Below are 13,980 nucleotides of genomic sequence, written 5' to 3'. Positions count from 1 at the left end.
TCCACTAGTTGGCGAGAGACACTGTGAAGTCTCGCGTTGTTTCCCCTGTTCTCGCAGAAGAAGAAGAATCGCGGAAGAGTGGAAAGATTTCCTGACGGATCACCGAGGCTAACGAAGCTAACTATCAGTGTAATTACGCAGTTTAATCCAGTTTACAGGATAGATAGATACCCGAACTGAAGGTAAGCCAGGAGGACTCTTCACACATGTCCTCGGTTTGATTTATTATTTCATGATGTTTGAGTAAAGTAGCCTCCTGCTGTTAGCATGTTAGTAAGGCGTAGACAAGACTGCAGCTGTTAGCCGGTTAGCCGCCGAGCTAGGCTAACAGGAGGATTTCAGTGGACGTGTGACAAAGGGGGGGGGGGGGAGTCAGCTGATTGTGTTGAACAGTTATGCTAAAGATGACTGCTGTCATGCTGCGTGACTGTCATGGTGTTTAAACGGCTCAGACTCAAGCTGAGCTCGGACTTTAGCTTAGCTTAGCTGTTAGCTTAGCCGCAGCTGCTTCCCTTTTGTTTGTTGATCAAGTGAAGGTGTTTCTGCTCGGCTTGTTTTCACCACAGTGCTGTTTAAACCGAGACTGACTGAGCTGACAGCATGTGACCTGCTGTATCAGACTGTGAAAGTTAACTTTAAATCCTGTTTTCTTTGTTTTTTTTCTTCCCTTCAAAGCATCAAGATGACAGCCGCACCTTACAACTACTCCTACATCTTCAAATACATCATCATCGGTGAGTCTGCATCTTTAAACACATCATTTACTTCATCTTTAAACATCATAATTTACTCTTTCATCTTTAATCACATCATTTACTCATTTATCTTTAATCACATCATCATTAATTCATTTATCTTTAATCACATCATCATTTATTCATTCATTAGTGAGTCTGACACTCAGAAAGTCACAACAGGCATCTATCTGGGCTTTGTATATAAAATCTGTCTTATTTGAGTTCATGTGGATCATTTAACTCTGTTTTAAGAATTAAGCTCTATTAGACACGGGTGAAAAAAACAAATGTAATTATAGGGATGTAAAGGTTAATTGTAATAAATCAATTCAAAGAGGTGTCCATGTTCACATCTGTACTTCTAAAAATGAATCTCAATAACTCTGTGAGCTCACGTCTGTACTCTGACACATCGGTCCCGTCAGAAATCGAGCTCCACCGTGTTTTAAATCTGAGGCGTGGAAGCGTTTTAACTTCAACAAAACAAGACAGGAAATAAAAGAAATGAAAAGACAACAGACGAGACAAAAACTGTGAGCAAATATTACAAACTAACCAATAAGGGGCTTTTAATATTTATTTTATTTTATTTTGTATTTGGAGTAATTCAGACTCATTTGGTAAAGTTTATTATCGGCCCTGATCGGGTTTCTTGCCTCGGCAGAACCAGTCTTTCTTCTCCGTCCTTGGGGAAGTTGTCTGATAAAATATCTGATAAAATAACCGTCAACATTTCTGTCCCTGTCGGAGGAGTGAAGTCTGCCGGCTTTAAAAACAGATGTGTGAAGGTTTCACTATGTTTCCATAATCCAGGTTCTTTAACAAAAAGCTCTGTGTGTCTGTCAGATAGAGAACAGATAAACAATCTGAGTCTGTCACAGGTGAAAACATCAGAGACCTCCAAGGGTCCTGTCGCAGCAGCTGATTGAAGGAATCCACAGAGGTGGACTCTCCAAACCTTTTTGTCCCTGTTAAGAGCCGTAAACAAACCCCGGCAAACCAGACGAGCAACAACCGGCCGCTTTTTACTTCCCAAAGCAAACAGCATTTCCTTAAACGCACAGTCGTGTAAACAGAACATTAAAGACATGGACTTAGGTTAAACACACACGTCTTCGGTCCAGTGGTCTTTGGATCAAGCTCCACACTCAGCGATGTTACTGACTGCTCGTGGTGTAGTCCAGACCGAGACCAGAGTGATCCAAGTCCATGAATACGACGGAGACATCGTCCTGTCGTGTGTGCAGGCGGCGTGTCACTCACTCAGACCTTCACACCGTATCCACCGCCGTAACCGGGGGTTACCAATCAGAATGAATTTCACTTTGTCATTCTTCTTTTTTTAGACATTTTTCTTCTCTCAGTGGTCTGGATTTTAAAATCTGGAGCCTGTCCAGCCTGAGACAGAAACCTTCAAAAAGTCAGATTTCTGAGAACTACAACACTACGGACTACATGAACACACACACACACACACATCTGCTTTTAAAAAGAAACTTCTTATTCCCCCATTGGTTGATCAATAAATTTTATCCTTATTTGTAAATGATGCTCATCAGTGTTGGTAATTTATCTGCTAAGTGGGATCCGAATAAATAAACAAATTAAATCTGGAAACTTAAGACGTTCGAGGTTCAAAAGGATTCTTGAATTCCTCTTTAACATATTTCTGTTTGCTTCATTTTACAAACAGTTTGTACGGACGGAGTTGGACGCCATGAAACGTCTTCGGTTCATTTTCACACTGTCAGGTTCTGAATTGATTTCCTGCTTTACAGACAGCGAGAGGCTCGAGTTTATATCGATGAAAATGGATTTGCAGACTTTCCACGGATGAGTGCTCCATTACAGGCTGAAGCCTTTTTTTTTTTATCCTCACAGAGCAGAGCGCTGTAAAGAGTTCCTGCAGACACCACAAGAGTCTGTTTGTCTCTTTAGTCTCATCACACTTTGTGTTTTTAAGTTTTGACGTCCTCTCTCTCTCTCTCTCTCTCTCTCTCTCTCTCTCTCTCTCTCTCTCTCTCTCCAGGTGATATGGGCGTGGGGAAGTCTTGTCTGCTTCATCAGTTTACAGAGAAAAAATGTGAGTCCCTTCTCCTTCTGCAATACTCAGCCGCTCGCTTCCTCATACTCCGCTTCAGATCCACTTCCTCGAAAAAGATCGTTCCATTTGATTTATTGAGACTTGAAACTTTTTTTTTTTATGATCCCGACAAAGCTTCAGATCAGAGATATCATTTATTTAGTTCTGCTAAATACAAAGCTGCTCTTTCAAAATTCTCAAATTTATTTCGAACATGTGCAAGTAGCACAATAAAGTGAACTGAAAAAAACAAACGACAACAAATCAACAACAATAGTCAAATCAACATGTCTGAAAAGGAGGAGGATGAAGCATAAGCTTATTTAACCCTTCCCCTTCTTTTAATGAACAGATCCCAACACAAATATTTACATATTTAAAAAAAGATAAAAAAGAATCTATGAACATCTGGTGCGGTCTCCGTGGTGACCGTGTGGGTGTTGATGTAAACTGTCATGGTGACGTGTGTTTTGTGTGCAGTCATGGCAGACTGTCCTCACACCATCGGGGTGGAGTTCGGGACGAGGATCATGGAGGTCCACAGTCAGAAGGTGAAGCTGCAGATCTGGGACACGGCCGGTCAGGAACGCTTCAGGGCCGTCACCAGGTCCTATTACAGAGGGGCCGCCGGGGCCCTCATGGTGTACGACATCACCAGGTACTGACCGGGAGAGAGAGGTCGCTATGAGTTATAATGAGAGCATGTAGACGCTGACCTTCAGGAGTTAATGACTGTGTTTGCTCTTTGCTTGTTCTCAGGAGAAGTACTTACAATCACCTGAGCAGCTGGCTGACAGACGCCAGGAACCTGACCAACCCAAACACAGTGAGTCATCACACACACACACACACACACACACACACACACACACACACACACAGTCTTGAGTGCCCTGTATTTGTTTTACTGCATCTGAAACACTCTTATTTGAGCCACTTCAAAATCCTCCAAGACTTTAATAATATTTAGCTGTAATTGTTTCTCTTTTTTCTTCTCGTTTTTATTTTATACTTATTTACTTGTTATTTTAGCCTCTTTTTTTTCGCACTAGTACATCAAGGCAAATTCCTTGTATATGTAAAAGTTTGGCAATAAAACCGATTCTAAGTTATCAGGGTTTTTTTTTTTTTTTTTATGGTTTCTCACACGTCGGTCTTTTGCAGGTGATCATTCTGATTGGTAACAAAGCCGACCTGGAGGCTCAGAGAGACGTGACGTACGAGGAGGCCAAACAGTTTGCCGAAGAGAACGGTGAGAAGTGTTTGAACTCATATTTGAAAAGATGTGAGTGAAACGTGTTCGGGTAAGACTGACTTTCTGGGTTTTGTTTTTTTTATTATACAGGTTTGCTGTTCTTAGAAGCCAGTGCTAAAACGTGAGTACACAAACATCTTTCACTTGCTTTTCTCACACACACACACACACACACACACACACACACACACACACACACACACACACACACACACACACACACACACACACACACACACACACACACACACACACGGCTGGTTTAGGTCGTTTTCACAGTTTATTCATCTCTCATTGTGTCTGTTATGTTTCAAATTTGTTTCCAGAGGGGAGAATGTGGAAGAGGCCTTCCTGGAAGCTGCAAAGAGGATTTACCAAAACATCCAAGATGGCAGTCTGGACTTAAACGCTGCCGAGTCGGGAGTCCAACACAAACCGTCTGCACCGCAAGGAGGTCGCCTTAATGCCGACAGTCAGCCGGCGAAGGAAGGCTGCAGCTGCTAACCTCAGACAGAAACAAACCCCTCAAACGGAAGGACGGAAGGACAGAAAAGGACAGATACGTACACAGCGACCCTCTCTCCACACAGCACTAACATGTATGTTCTGTTCAGAGTGTGTCAAAAAGGATTAAGCTGGATTACATTAAACATAGCAGTGACACAGTCCAACTACCTGTTAAAAAGCCCAAACTTCAGTTTTACCCTCCTACGCCAATTTATGTAAAGTCCAGTTCCATCGCTTACGCTTCAGTTTGAAGAGTCGAGAAAATGTAACCATCGGAACTTCTGCGTCACCTCTGGATCAGTCTCAAACTTGGATCAGGGGTAGTGACTCGCAAGTTGGAACCTGAAGTTGTTGTGAAACTAGGATTAACTTCGATAAGATACGAGTAAAAATCAAATGATATCGATACTTTTTTTCAACACCACGGCAACAAAAAGGAGACCTAGGCTCTCGATTGGGTTGTTTTACCTGTTTTTAACTGCCAAAGATCGCAGAAATCCTGCATACTGTCTAAATTAAATACGTTTGCAATGGTGCACCATTGTATTCTTGCAATTCCGACAGTGTGCAGGAGTTTGCCTGCAATTGTTGACTCGTCCCTCTCCAGCTTGTTTTTTTTAAAGCCGAGGTACTTATCAATACTTTCTATCTTTAAATTAACAGAGATTGTGTGGATTTAATGTGTGGTATCGAAAAGTATCAAACATTTCAATCAAACATTATCGGGATCATCCTAGACCTAAACTAGATCACTCTGAACTACATAAATCCCTCAGCATATATTCGGTCCAGCCCTGGGTAATGACTGATCTTACTCCAATTCCTTCAACGATGTCAATCTGCTCTGCCGTCAGGCCAAGTTAAGGCATGTTTGGGCGAAATCCAGGAAAAATCTGGAACATTCGGATCCTACAGTGGGACAGAAATCATCCCAGCACCAGAAAAACTCTACACCGTGATTGGATAACGACCCTGACCCAATCATGGCAGGACTGATCAAGACACGGTGGTCAGAATTGGAAAAGATTGATCTGGAATGACTTGACGATCATGTCCCAAGAGGGGAAAAAAAACATCCAAGGCTCAAATTTTGAAGTAACCCAAAACTTAAAACTGGACTTCACCTCCCCCAAAAGTGATTTTCCGAGTTCTAAATCTGGATATTTCCCAGATGGACAACTCCTGATCCCAGTTGAGACCAACCTTTGCTAACATCAAGAAATGCTTGACCTAAATGTAGGCTTGGCTATTCTATAACCAGAATGAACGTCTCTTACTCATCGCCAAGCACCCCTGATCCCGGACTACCTTTTGGGGAAGTGTGGTGCCCCATAAGAAAGATCTGGACTAACCTTTTCCAAAAGGTACCCATGTCCCAAGAGATGCATATCAAGGCTCATATTCAGCCAAATGGACACATCCAGAGCCTTGGCTCAAGCTGGACTGCCCCTTGGTCTGGATTACGACAGCCCTTCATCCTTCATCCATGCCTGATTTGCCCAAAACTAGGATCTTTAGAACCCAGAATAGCACCACCCTTAGCGTAGTACTAGAGAGCCATTTCACAAGTCTCATGGGACACAAATGACCAAGACCAAATTAGGATTTAAAACTGGATTTTGGACGAACTTGCAGCCCACATAAGGTCTACACTTCCCTTAAATTGGGTTTTCCCAAGTTCCAATATTCCTACGGACATTCCTGTGGTTCAGTTCAGGCAAGACTGCTCCGCTCCAAATGGAGGACCATATCCAAGCTGAATCTTAAATCTCGAACATATCTTGCCATTATCTGATGTCCTACGAGTCCAAATTGTTCTTCAGCAGTTCTGACATTCACCCTTTCATATGAACATTTGAATTTATAGCCTTACTTGTTTTAAAGTCCCAATTATTTGTTGTTCAGATGAGAAGGAAAAAAAACCTTTCAGATTCATTAAGGACTTTTAAACCTAGCACTGAGTGGCCTAAACATCAGAACACACCTCTGGGGTTCTCTACATGGAACAGTTTGCACTCACTTGTTGGTCATGTGGATCAGAAGACACATTTGTTCTGCGGTTTTTCATTGGGTACAGAGCCTTTTGAAACTCTGGTCAAAGTCTCTCTGGAGGTATTTCAGCTGTGTTCACACCTGAGGCTGAATTCAACTGATATGTTTGACAGTCAGGTCATCTTAAATGTGAAATTAAGGAGGGCCCCACTGATTTTGAACAATAGGATCAGTTGTTTTAGCACCTGGAAAAACGTGTAAGATGCCTGATGTGGCCACGTAGAGGCCCTCTTTAATCTGTATTTAAAATGGGGCCTGGTTGTTCAAAAGTAATCCTCCATGATCATGGTCAGGTAAACCAATCATGGTTTTACAAATTCCAAGCAGGAAGGGTTCATGTCAAAGATGGGAAAACGGCATATCAGTGCACACAGACGTTTTATGTGCAAATCATTAAAATACACATCAAAGGTCTTAACAGGACCAATGTTTTCAACCCACTCTGACTTTTTAAAACCTTTCCGATCTTAAATAGTTAGTAATTGGGAACAATTCCCAATATACACAAGACACTAAAGACTTCTTCCCAACAAAATTTGATTGGATCGATTGGACCAAGCTTTGCTTTTGAACCCCAAGCTGGCCTCACAATCAGACCCGCAGTCCTCTGCATCTACACTTTTTGCCTTTTTAAAATCTAATATATTTTAATCAAATTACTTTGAATATTGATCGCTCTGTGGAGAGATAAAGTAGCCGATCGATGAAGGGGATGAAGAACCGATTACCTGGACCTGAATGTCACTACTGATCCCTCAGTGGATCAAAAATTCAGGATGGATTTGTTATCAGTTTTCTTGTTTGTTGGTTTTTTTAACATGTTTCCGCATATAAACAATGTATGTTTTCAGTGTTGCAGCTCCCTCTAGTGGCCATTATCATTGTCCCTTTTAAGCCATTTAAAGGAAGGAAAAATGTCACTGTGTGGAAGCAACACATTATTTCACTTATTACTGCCTGTTTTTTTTGTTTCTTGTTTTGTCTATTCAGTTTCTTGTTAACTTTAGGTCGGGTTTAGGCTCGACCTAAATGTGATACTCTGATTTATTTTTATTATCGCAAAATGTTGCGTTGCAGTGAAGACACATCACGTCTTACTACGTTGTAGCCCGCGTAAAAACTAAACCAAATATTTGTCGTTTGTCAAAAGCTGTGAGAAAATAATTAATGCACAATTTCTGAAAATCAAATAAATAAATTAATGTACTCGTTATCTTGAAGAAGAAAAAAAAAAAGACATTTCATTCAATGTGAATAACTTCAAACATTTCCTCTTAACTGTTTCTTGGTCCAACTCAAACGATCCGAGCCTTGATTTCATAATGTGCTTAAAATGTTCAACTGTCGCTAATAATCAGTAATTTATAAAGATTAAAGGAGCAATCTGTAACTCTAACACCTAGTGTTGTATATGGGTACTGCAGTCTGAATTATCTCCCCCCCCCTCCTCTCTCTAGAGTGGATGCTCACTCAGGTCAGCATGTGGTGGACACTGAAGCTTCAGTGTTTAGCCAGCTCTGCATCAGTCCGTAAACCTTCCTTTGTTCTAACGTCTCATTTTTCAAAAGCATCTCCAACTACCTACGAAACAAACACCAACAGTTTGGCTGTTAAATGTATTTAATATTTTTTTTTTATAAATAATTTGAAGCCGCTTTGTTTTTGTTCTCTGAGGGGAGAGAAAAACTAAATTAATGTTTTTAAAATGAAGATTTATGCACTTTTGAGCCTTTTTCAGAAAATGTGCTCAAACAGGCTGGTTGGAGATTTTCCCTTCATGACATCACAAAGGGCAGTAGCCCCTCCCCCAGGTGGGTGACACTCCCACAGCTAGGTGTTTGTTCTGCCCTCTGAGTCTGCCTTCTCACCGTAAACAATAGGACATGGAGCCAGAAAGCAGCGAGTACACCCGAGCCCTTCCAGAGAGGGGGCGTGGCCAGACACAGCTCATTTACATATTTAAAGCTACAGGCACAGAAACAGCCTGTTCTGAGCAGGGCTGAAATAGAGGGGTTTATAGACATGATCAAATACAGGATCAGTGGATTTACAACAATACACTTCACACACATGATGAAGAGGAGCGAGGACACTGATTTACACTGTTTGACTTTTAAACCTGTGTGTCCTCATTATGAAAATGGAAACTGTTAGGAGTAAATAACGAGCAAATCGAATGTTTGTAATTAACAGATATAACAGTTAAAATAATTATAACTAATAATCATGCAATATATATAAAGGCTAAATTTCAACATTTTGATTCACTTTTTTTTGCACAAAATTGATATATAAAAATCAACATACCGACTTTAGTGTCCTTACAACAAATGTGTTACTCCTGATTCACGATGTCATCATTCTGACATCAAAGGTCATAATTTCACCTCCACTTGTTTGTCCTTTCTGAGCCTCCGTACTTTCATTAACCTTTTAATTGTAATGTAGAAATTGTTGCTACGCAGGGGTAAAAAGTATCTCCCCTTCCTCTGGTTGTGGTTCAGATTCTGATCCGGTGTGATCCCTCGGACATCCTGTGCATGTGTCCGATCTGACACACAAACGGGGTCCACATCTGTCTGAATCCGACGTCTCCGGTGTTACTCTTAGTTGTCCGCTGATTGGACAACAGCCGCCTTTCTACGACGCTTGATATTTGAATGAAGCTCCCCCCCCCCCCTCTTAAAAACACATGGCTCACAGCTTTTCACTCAAAATGTTGATTTTCTGCACAAACCGCACGTCACCTTCGCTTGGAGACAAAGACTTTGTCCTTTTTCCCGCGAGATTTAAAAATGTTACTTTTAGAGGGTTTTAAGAAGTTTCCTCAGACCGACGAGCAACGCAGGGTCCACGAGGAGTCGCCATAAAACCTCTCTTGCCAAAGAAGATATAATTTAATGTCTTTGTATTAAACATGAGTCACAGCTGCAGAATCCACTTCAACGATGTCCCCTCCTTTGTTACAGCTAAACACTGAAACCATCACGTAGACTAAACACTGCTCTTATGAATCTTATAGAAGCGATTTGAACTGGTCAGACGGAGACGCCGACATCAGGCTGAGAAGTGAACTCTTCCCTCTCGCTGACTGTTTGTACATTTCATCCTTTTCTTTGTCGTCTGCTGAAGTAACAAACACGCTTCTCATGATTCTTCATATTTCAGTCTGTGAGGATTTCTTCAGCTGAACCTTTTCATTGTACCACCGTGGGGGAATCAGTTCTTTGTAAATAAAGTATATATGCTGTATATACTCGGAGCAGTGTGCGCTGTGGTTCTTATGTTTGATTTTTGCATGAACTCAAACTGGCAGTAATTACAACATGTTTCTAACTCAGTTTAGTTTAACGACAAATACATTACAGAGAAGCTGCACATGAAGGTGGCTCTAATCTGAGGACGAGACGGGAGCTTCTTGGTGAGATCAAATCAATATTTCAGTTCAAACTCTGAATGAACTTTTCTTCATGTTTAAACCTTTTTAAATGACATTTAAAATAAACTCTCAAAACAGATTATTCTGTTTCTCCAGCGAAAAAGACGAGTCTTTTTATTTACTCTAAAACCATCCAGACTAAAAAGTGTATTCACCTCGCCGTAACCATAGAAACGTTTTATTGGTGTTGCACTTACAGGAAGTGGTTTGCAGAGTAAAGACGGCAGCTGACATAAAAACACAAACAGTCTCAGTTTGAGAACCGGCGAGGACGAAAAGTCTCCTGTGTGTGTCCTCAGCCCTCACACACAGCTCACAGTCTGATTGGCTGCTGACAGTGTGACATCATTACGTGGTTCTGCCCTTGGTGGCGGGCTCTGTCTCCTGCTCGTACTCGATCTCCACGTACGCTCTCTTTTTCCTCGCTGCCGAGCCGTTAGCCGGGGATTTTCCTTTCGACCTCGAGGCCTTCGTCTCCGTCTCCTCCTCGTCTTCCTCTTCTTCACTCGACTCGTCCTCGTCCTGCTCCTCCTCGTCGCTGCTCGTCCTCAGTTTGTTCATTTCCTGAAGGAGGAAAAGAAACGCGTTGATGGTTTTAACGTATTTCAACGAGAACAGAGTCGACACAAATCAAACCTTCGCTTCAGAGAAAACCAAAATCATTCTTCATTTATTCTAAATTCTTACATTTCTTTTTTCTGATTCTGGACGTTTGCAGCATTAAAACCAATAACTCAAATTCTTCGTGAGCCTAAACATGAAGCTGCTCTTTCAGAGACGATTCCCACCCGGCGCTGAATCTGGGTTTGTTCTGCGTCTTTAAGAAGCTGCTGTTATTATTTACCTCAAAGTCGCTCAGGTCGCTCTCCTCCACTTCTTCTTCTGCCACAAACTCTCTCTTCCCGACGTCCTGCAGACAGACGAGACACGTTCAACACCGTCTTAGAAAGAAACTCAAACACTGTGAAACACTTGAGAGTGAAGTCGCCTCCTTCGTCACCTCGTCGTCCTCTTCCTCCTCCTCTTCCTCCTCTGACTCGCTCTCTTCGTCCTGCTGCTCCAGAGCTCGGTCGAAGGCGTGGACGGGGAAGTTGTAGATATCGCCGTACTGAAAAAATAACAAAAACAAATGACATTCTTCCTTTTTAACATCAAAACAAAACACTTTATGATGTGGCGTCAAAGACTAAAACTTTCAAAATAAAAGCGCTGCATTGACTTTATCTGGTTTTATTATTTAAACTCAGTCGTCCTTTCTTGTAAGATCTTCATCATAAAGTGCAGCCGTACCGTTCCCTGCTTCAGTCTCTCCAGCAGCTCCTTCTCGATGGCGTTGTCCAGCTGCGCAGCGATCAGAGCTTTCTCCTACGAACACAAACAGGAAGCAGTTCAAGCGACGTCACGCGCTTCCTTTTACACGACGGGAAGAAGAAAGAGTCGACCGCACGAAGAGCACTCACCTCTTTCCTCTTCTCTCGCTGCTCCACCTTCCGGCTCAGAGGAACCAACTTCCTCCTGGAGAAAACAACAGAAGAAGAGTCAAACACAGAAAACACCCGAGAGCCTCCTCCGACCCTCGATGAAGGGTCAGAGTCAGACCGTTCAACGCTTCACGAATCACCACGTTTCAGAGTGTGTGTGTGTGTGTGTGTGTGTGTGTGTGTGTGTGTGTGTGTGTGTGTGTGTGTGTTGTTGTGTCACAGCAGCAGGACTCACCGTCTCTTGAGGACCAGTTTGCGCATGCGGATCAGGTACTGAGTGATTTTGGTGAAGCGTTGTTTACATTTGTGTCGAAGGAATCGAGGCCAGTAGATCAAACTCTCGTCGATCTGTTCCAGAGCTTTCTCGTAGTTTTTACTGAGCTTCACCTGCACACACACACACGCACACACACACACACGCACACACGCACACACACACACGCACACACACGGGAAGAGTTAAGTTCAGGTTATAAAACGTAAACAAACGGAGAGACTGAATCAGTGAAAAGAAACGTGCTGCTCACCTTCTCCCACATCTTGGCAGGAAACGCGGCTCGCTCGATCACCTTCATGTAGAGGAAACACTGACCTGCAGCAGAGAGTTCAACACGTCAGAGTCTCTGAGGAGACATTCAGGTTCAACATCGACAAAAACACGCGGCATGATGTCAGCAGACGATGTTTGTTTAATGCTGCCATCTACTAACTCCTGATGAGGTCGCCTGAACAAACTAAACTGACATGTTGCATTGTGGGAAAGAGGTCATGAAACTTGCTGTGAGCGGGTCGTTACCTTTCTCCTCTCTGATGGTGGCGTACTGACTGTTGGCCAGCGGGCAGGACGAGCGGTTGCACAAGCCTGTGATGTTGTATTCATTACGGCAGAAGCCCTGACTCTTTGTCCTGCACACATGGACGAGAGACGACTTTATATTTGAATGTCAGGAGCCACGGGTCAGATTCAAACCCAGGACACCAACTTTCTGAAATCACCTCGTCGCCTGTTTCTTCCTTTTGAAACAGGAGGAGTGAAGAACAGAGACTGAGGAGGTTTAGTGTCAGACTTACTTGACTTTGTAGGAGCAGAACTGTTTGTTCCCAATAATGTCCCAGATCACCTGCAGGAAACAACAAAGAGATGACACACTTTATTAGGAGCTCTAAACTTTATTTACATCGATCCTTTAATAACAGATGTTTACAAAGCGCTTCGAGGAGAGAGACGTCTACACAAATAAATACAAATAATAAAAAAAAGAAAGATACAACAGGCGGGTCTGAAAGAAGAGCTGCACATCAGATAATCGAGATATAAGCATTCACAATAAACAGAAGTCTGAATTCATGGTGATAATTAGTGACGCTTTCTCACTGAGCGTGTTCAACGTGTGAAGCTTTAAAACCTCTTTACTGAAGCAATCTGAACCCTTTAGATTCACCAGAGGAAGAATTATTTATTTTATGATTTCTGATTTAGGAGAAAAAGAAACCATAAAAATCAAAATCTTCCAGAAAGATTCAAAGACTTTTATTACACCAAAACAGGATGTTAAAGTCTTGTTTATGGGAATGAGGGTGTAATATGTATATTTGTGATATATACTGTATGATTATAGGAATATGTTACAACCACATTGTTAAATGTGTATCTCATATAAAAACATATTCTTTAAAACTTACATACTCAACGAAACCAGATTTTTTTTTTAAATCTAAACGTGACATTTAAACCAAACACGTGACAGTGTGACACACATCCATTGACATGTACTAAGGATTATCAGTCTGTCCAGAGAGAATTAAGATTGATTAAAAGTCACAGAAACTGTTTTAATAAAGTTAGCAAGCTAACGTTAGCATCACGTCGGAGCAGCACGTTGACGGCGGATTCATGAACGTTTCACACTTACGTCGTCGTGCTGCATGTTTCACGTCCTCACGAGGAGCTCACGAGCTCACTGCTTCAGCGACGAGTCCGAGCTGTTTCTTCTAAAGAGAATTTAAAGGAAGCAGTGTCGATCCTGGAAGAGTTTTTATTCGTCTACAGAGCCACATGTACGCTCAGGAAGCCACCATTTTTTGTTTGCAATGAGTGCAGTCGCGGATTCTGTGACGTCAATGTGAGAAAGTATCGCGAGACTTACCGACAGCTAGCATCGATACAGTTGCGTTACTGCCACCCTTCTGTTATCGCGAGACTGTAACGCAAACTACGGTTTCTTCTTCTTCTTCTTTTAGTTTAATGGCGGGTTACAAACACATCTTAAAGAGGTGTATACCGCCACCTACTGTCCCGGAGGATGTAGCTTGAGTTTATACTTCTCTATTTAATATCAAGTAACAAACTACGGTTTCTAATAATTCATTGACTTTATTGACTTTAAGTGTTTCGAATCGATCTTGGATTTCAAGTTTTTGGAGTG

General features: G+C 42.0%; 2 protein-coding genes across 3 annotated transcripts; one reads left to right on the top strand and one right to left on the bottom strand.

The window, feature by feature from the left end:
• Positions 1 to 9,896, top strand: LOC306823947 (ras-related protein Rab-14-like). The gene is made up of 8 exons (XM_079343891.1): positions 1 to 182; positions 676 to 734; positions 2,767 to 2,820; positions 3,301 to 3,478; positions 3,580 to 3,646; positions 3,985 to 4,072; positions 4,166 to 4,196; positions 4,402 to 9,896. Exons 2-8 carry the CDS (start codon positions 683 to 685, stop codon positions 4,577 to 4,579), a joined length of 648 nt encoding a protein of 215 aa, XP_079200017.1. The 5' UTR covers positions 1 to 182; positions 676 to 682; the 3' UTR covers positions 4,580 to 9,896.
• A 327-nt stretch (positions 9,897 to 10,223) lies between these two features.
• Positions 10,224 to 13,686, bottom strand: mak16 (MAK16 homolog). 2 transcript variants are annotated; one of them, XM_079352922.1, is made up of 10 exons: positions 13,468 to 13,684; positions 12,626 to 12,675; positions 12,351 to 12,460; positions 12,082 to 12,146; positions 11,790 to 11,941; positions 11,534 to 11,588; positions 11,364 to 11,438; positions 11,074 to 11,181; positions 10,918 to 10,983; positions 10,224 to 10,637 (listed from the first exon to the last, which is right to left on the bottom strand). In XM_079352922.1, the coding sequence occupies exons 1-10, from the start codon at positions 13,480 to 13,482 to the stop codon at positions 10,422 to 10,424; spliced, it is 912 nt and encodes a 303-aa protein (XP_079209048.1). In that variant the 5' UTR covers positions 13,483 to 13,684; the 3' UTR covers positions 10,224 to 10,421. The 2 variants fall into 2 exon arrangements, with proteins under 2 accessions (XP_079209048.1, XP_079209049.1); XM_079352923.1 differs by lacking the exon at positions 10,224 to 10,637 and adding an exon at positions 10,760 to 10,824 and having other exon boundaries at positions 10,862 to 10,983; positions 13,468 to 13,686.
• Positions 13,687 to 13,980: the final 294 nt, after the last annotated feature.

The sequence above is a fragment of the Symphodus melops genome (genome assembly GCF_947650265.1).
Source record: "Symphodus melops genome assembly, chromosome: 1".
Lineage (NCBI taxonomy): Eukaryota > Metazoa > Chordata > Actinopteri > Labriformes > Labridae > Symphodus > Symphodus melops.
The sequence above is the reverse complement of the archived record's forward strand: the minus strand, read 5'-3'. Positions and strand labels throughout refer to the sequence as shown.

Excerpts from the sequence above, each read along its gene's own strand:
- LOC306823947 (XM_079343891.1), top strand. The coding sequence starts at position 683 with ATGACAGCCGCACCTTACAACTACTCCTACATCTTCAAATACATCATC. Across the intron at positions 735-2,766 it reads CTTCAAATACATCATCATCG|GTGATATGGGCGTGGGGAAG; the intron begins GTGAGTCTGCAT and ends CTCTCTCTCCAG. Across the intron at positions 2,821-3,300 it reads TCAGTTTACAGAGAAAAAAT|TCATGGCAGACTGTCCTCAC; the intron begins GTGAGTCCCTTC and ends TTTTGTGTGCAG.
- mak16 (XM_079352922.1), bottom strand. Across the intron at positions 11,942-12,081 it reads CTGCCAAGATGTGGGAGAAG|GTGAAGCTCAGTAAAAACTA; the intron begins GTGAGCAGCACG and ends GTGTGTGTGCAG. Across the intron at positions 11,439-11,533 it reads AGCGAGAGAAGAGGAAAGAG|GAGAAAGCTCTGATCGCTGC; the intron begins GTGAGTGCTCTT and ends TTGTGTTCGTAG.